The 2,882-nt window shown below is 48.1% G+C and overlaps 1 protein-coding gene across 1 annotated transcript; it reads right to left on the minus strand.

Annotated features, from left to right (window-relative positions):
* Positions 1–399: 399 nt before the first annotated feature.
* Positions 400–1,476, minus strand: F5147DRAFT_741279 (uncharacterized protein). The gene is given in 6 exon segments (XM_041439473.1): positions 400–453; positions 516–860; positions 877–1,066; positions 1,127–1,152; positions 1,194–1,304; positions 1,325–1,476. The coding sequence occupies 4 exon segments, from the start codon at positions 1,466–1,468 to the stop codon at positions 877–879; spliced, it is 471 nt and encodes a 156-aa protein (XP_041283984.1). The 5' UTR covers positions 1,469–1,476; the 3' UTR covers positions 400–453; positions 516–860.
* Between the last annotated feature and the right edge of the window lie 1,406 nt (positions 1,477–2,882).

The raw sequence follows: 2,882 nt of genomic DNA on the forward strand, positions 1-2,882 counted from the left end.
TATTGATGACCTCTATTCTCAGCAAGACAGAATTCCTCACCTCAAAGCCGCTGGATAATTGAATTGAAGGTTCGTCAGGAACCTTGACATCTGTGACGCATATTTATGCTTTCCAGTAGCTTTGAACATATGAATCCAAGGGAGAAACGATGCTTCGACACGACCGATATCTCCGGTGTTCATGGCTTGACAAAGGTCAACGTACAAGAGCTCGTCACGATTACGCAGGGTCTGGTTCTTCGAAAACGCTTGTCTCGTTGTAGTGGTGGCTGTTCCCGTGCTGCGTCCAGATCTTGGGTCGTCGCAATGAACTTTTCACGATGACACGGGACATATTGATTATATCTTCCAGACTGGCTTTGACGTGGCGAATCTTTCCAATGTCGACCATTCAGATTTCGGCTCTCTGCTTCAAGACGCCAAGCAGTCAAGCATTGATGCCCAGATGTCGTGGTGAACAACATCGGGACACGCCGAAATCCAGGTTATACTGACCATCTTTCCTGTTTCATCAGGTCGAAGGATCCCAATGTGCTGATAGAGGCTATTCTCATCCTCGCGCCCTTCCTTTGGAATGAATGTACGTGCGCCACAATGCATCCGCACACGCCATCTTGTAGTGAAAGAGTCCTGGGAGGAATACAACGTACTGGAGACGATTTTTCGGTGTGTGCTCGATTTTTCGGCTGTTCCGCACAGCTGTCGACACGCTCCTGTTTGTTAATAGGTCTCCATGAACCAGAATTACATGTTCTGTCATGTCAACATCGTGTTCTGCATCGACAGTTGACCTCGCTCTTGTCCCCGATACCTCCCTGCGTGAAACAAGTTCTCCAAGATCTTCAACGTTTCCGTCTGTGGTAGACTGCTTGATATTCATCGAGCGGCAGGGAATCTGATTGGTCTTGTGTATAGGTATCCTCTGGATGGTTTCAGGCTCATCAAGTTGTCTGCAAAGTGCTTGAAGTTTTGATTGTGTTGGACAAGGATGGCGCGAATATGCCATGCAAAAGCCTCCTCTCGTCCACTCAGCTGTGTTGGATTCGTTTGCCGATTGTAGGTGTACCTTTTTGTGAAGCATTAAAAGCTTCTGCTTTCGTTCATCAGCGGGAATAATGATGGTGACGGATTCTTTGGATCAGAGGCCCACAACTTGCCGAGCTCCGCAACGCCTCCTCGTTACTTTCATCAACACCATATAGTGAATCACAGTGGCGGATGTTGCACTGACAAAGGAGGAGCGGTTTTTCGAGTGTTGGCTGGGCAACGTTGAAGGCGATATCAAAATTGTCGTATGCGAATGCCTGCACGGAGGCGTGCGGACTTCCCTTTTGATGTCACGGCTGATCTCCTTCGAAATAGATGTCACCATGTTATATATGGTGGACAGGCTGACGGATAGCCCTGCGTGTGCCATGACCTCAATGACCTTCTCAGGGACGCCTGTTGACTTCATGAAAAAGCCCATCCAGCCCTGTAAGCAGTTGCATCTTTCGTTCGTATTTTGCAGGCATATGCTGATTATCACTATTGTTTTCTAGTTACAGTTAGCGGCCGCACTTAGGTACCGGAGATCGAAACTCGCTCACGATGTGTTGTAGCGTACATTCCTTTCACCCCCGCACGACGCTGCCGTTTCCTTGGTCGTTTGTCAACTCCCCATCGTCCTCTTCATCCCCGCTCATCATCGTCTTCAAAATGTGGCTCATCTCCACCCACTCGCCCAAGTCCATCTCATTCTGTGAAGGGCTATCTTCGGGTGCTGGAACGTGGCCAGCAGTGGTGCGGCATTTTTCGACGGCGGTATTCTCTGCTGTCGAGTAAAGCTGAGACAAGGTTCCAAACGTTTGGAGCAACTCCTTGCATCGTTACGGCGAGCTGACTCATAAAGTCGTTTCCAGCTGCTCCACAGTCGCGGAGGTGGCCTTGGAAGTGGAGGCCAGTGGTGCTCGAGCGATAGCTCAGGCACACCTCCTTACACAGCTCTCTCTGCGTAGTGTTCCTGCTGCCCAGGAAAAAACCGATGTATGTGAGTTCTCATTATCGTATAACTGCGCACAAATGTGAGCTGCGTTCATTGTCAGCGAGTCTTGGCTGGCAGCGTGAGCGGTATATCTGCTGTCCAATATTGCACTGACGAATCCCGCTGCCGACAGGTTGTTTTGCTGCAGGCACCGCAGGACATTCGTCAGTCGAAGTTCGAGGCTCATTCTGGGGGTGCACAGTGGACTCTGGAGTGGTACTGTATTCATTTTGTACTCCTCACCTCATGTTTTGCACGATGTTGTGCATGATTCTGCTGTACTGGTTATTTAGAAATATAATTATATAATATGAATATATATATAAATATAATATAAATATTACCTTGTCACACTGCCGTTGTACTAATAAGCTTCCCGGTGTACCTGACGGCTTGATCCATCGTTCGGAAGGAATTCAAACAGTGGCAAACTTGACGCCACAACAAGTTGTGCCAGTCGGCTAGGTGTGTAGAGTCCAAAAGTTGCGGTGTTTGAATTGAGGTGCGGGGTTTAAAAAATGTATTGTATTCGGAATGTACTAACACGAGACTCTACACACCGCCGATGGTTTGGAGTCTGGGAAAATTGGTAATGAGGTCTAAGAAGCTGAGGTACAGAGTCTACAGACTCAAAAGACAACCCTTGCGGCTAACTTACGTAACAATCCGTGCGCACTGTGGGAAGTGCATGGCTCAATGCTATACCCAGAGGAGGTAATTAAACTGCCCACATGTTGAATAATTCCACTTCATCAACTAGTAGCGTGTACTGCAGAGTTCAACGCTTCAAACCTTCGAGAAGTTCGAAATATTACTATATTAGACACACTAGACTCGGACCCAGACCATACTCCGGAGT

Source organism: Suillus discolor (assembly GCF_016758755.1).
Source record: "Suillus discolor strain FC423 chromosome Unknown F5147scaffold_761, whole genome shotgun sequence".
Taxonomy (NCBI): domain Eukaryota; kingdom Fungi; phylum Basidiomycota; class Agaricomycetes; order Boletales; family Suillaceae; genus Suillus; species Suillus discolor.

Excerpts from the sequence above, each read along its gene's own strand:
- F5147DRAFT_741279 (XM_041439473.1), bottom strand. The coding sequence starts at position 1,468 with ATGGGCTTTTTCATGAAGTCAACAGGCGTCCCTGAGAAGGTCATTGAG. Across the intron at positions 1,153-1,193 it reads ACTGTGATTCACTATATGGT|TTGTGGGCCTCTGATCCAAA; the intron begins GTTGATGAAAGT and ends GAGCTCGGCAAG. Across the intron at positions 1,067-1,126 it reads GCCTCTGATCCAAAGAATCC|GTACACCTACAATCGGCAAA; the intron begins GTCACCATCATT and ends CTTCACAAAAAG.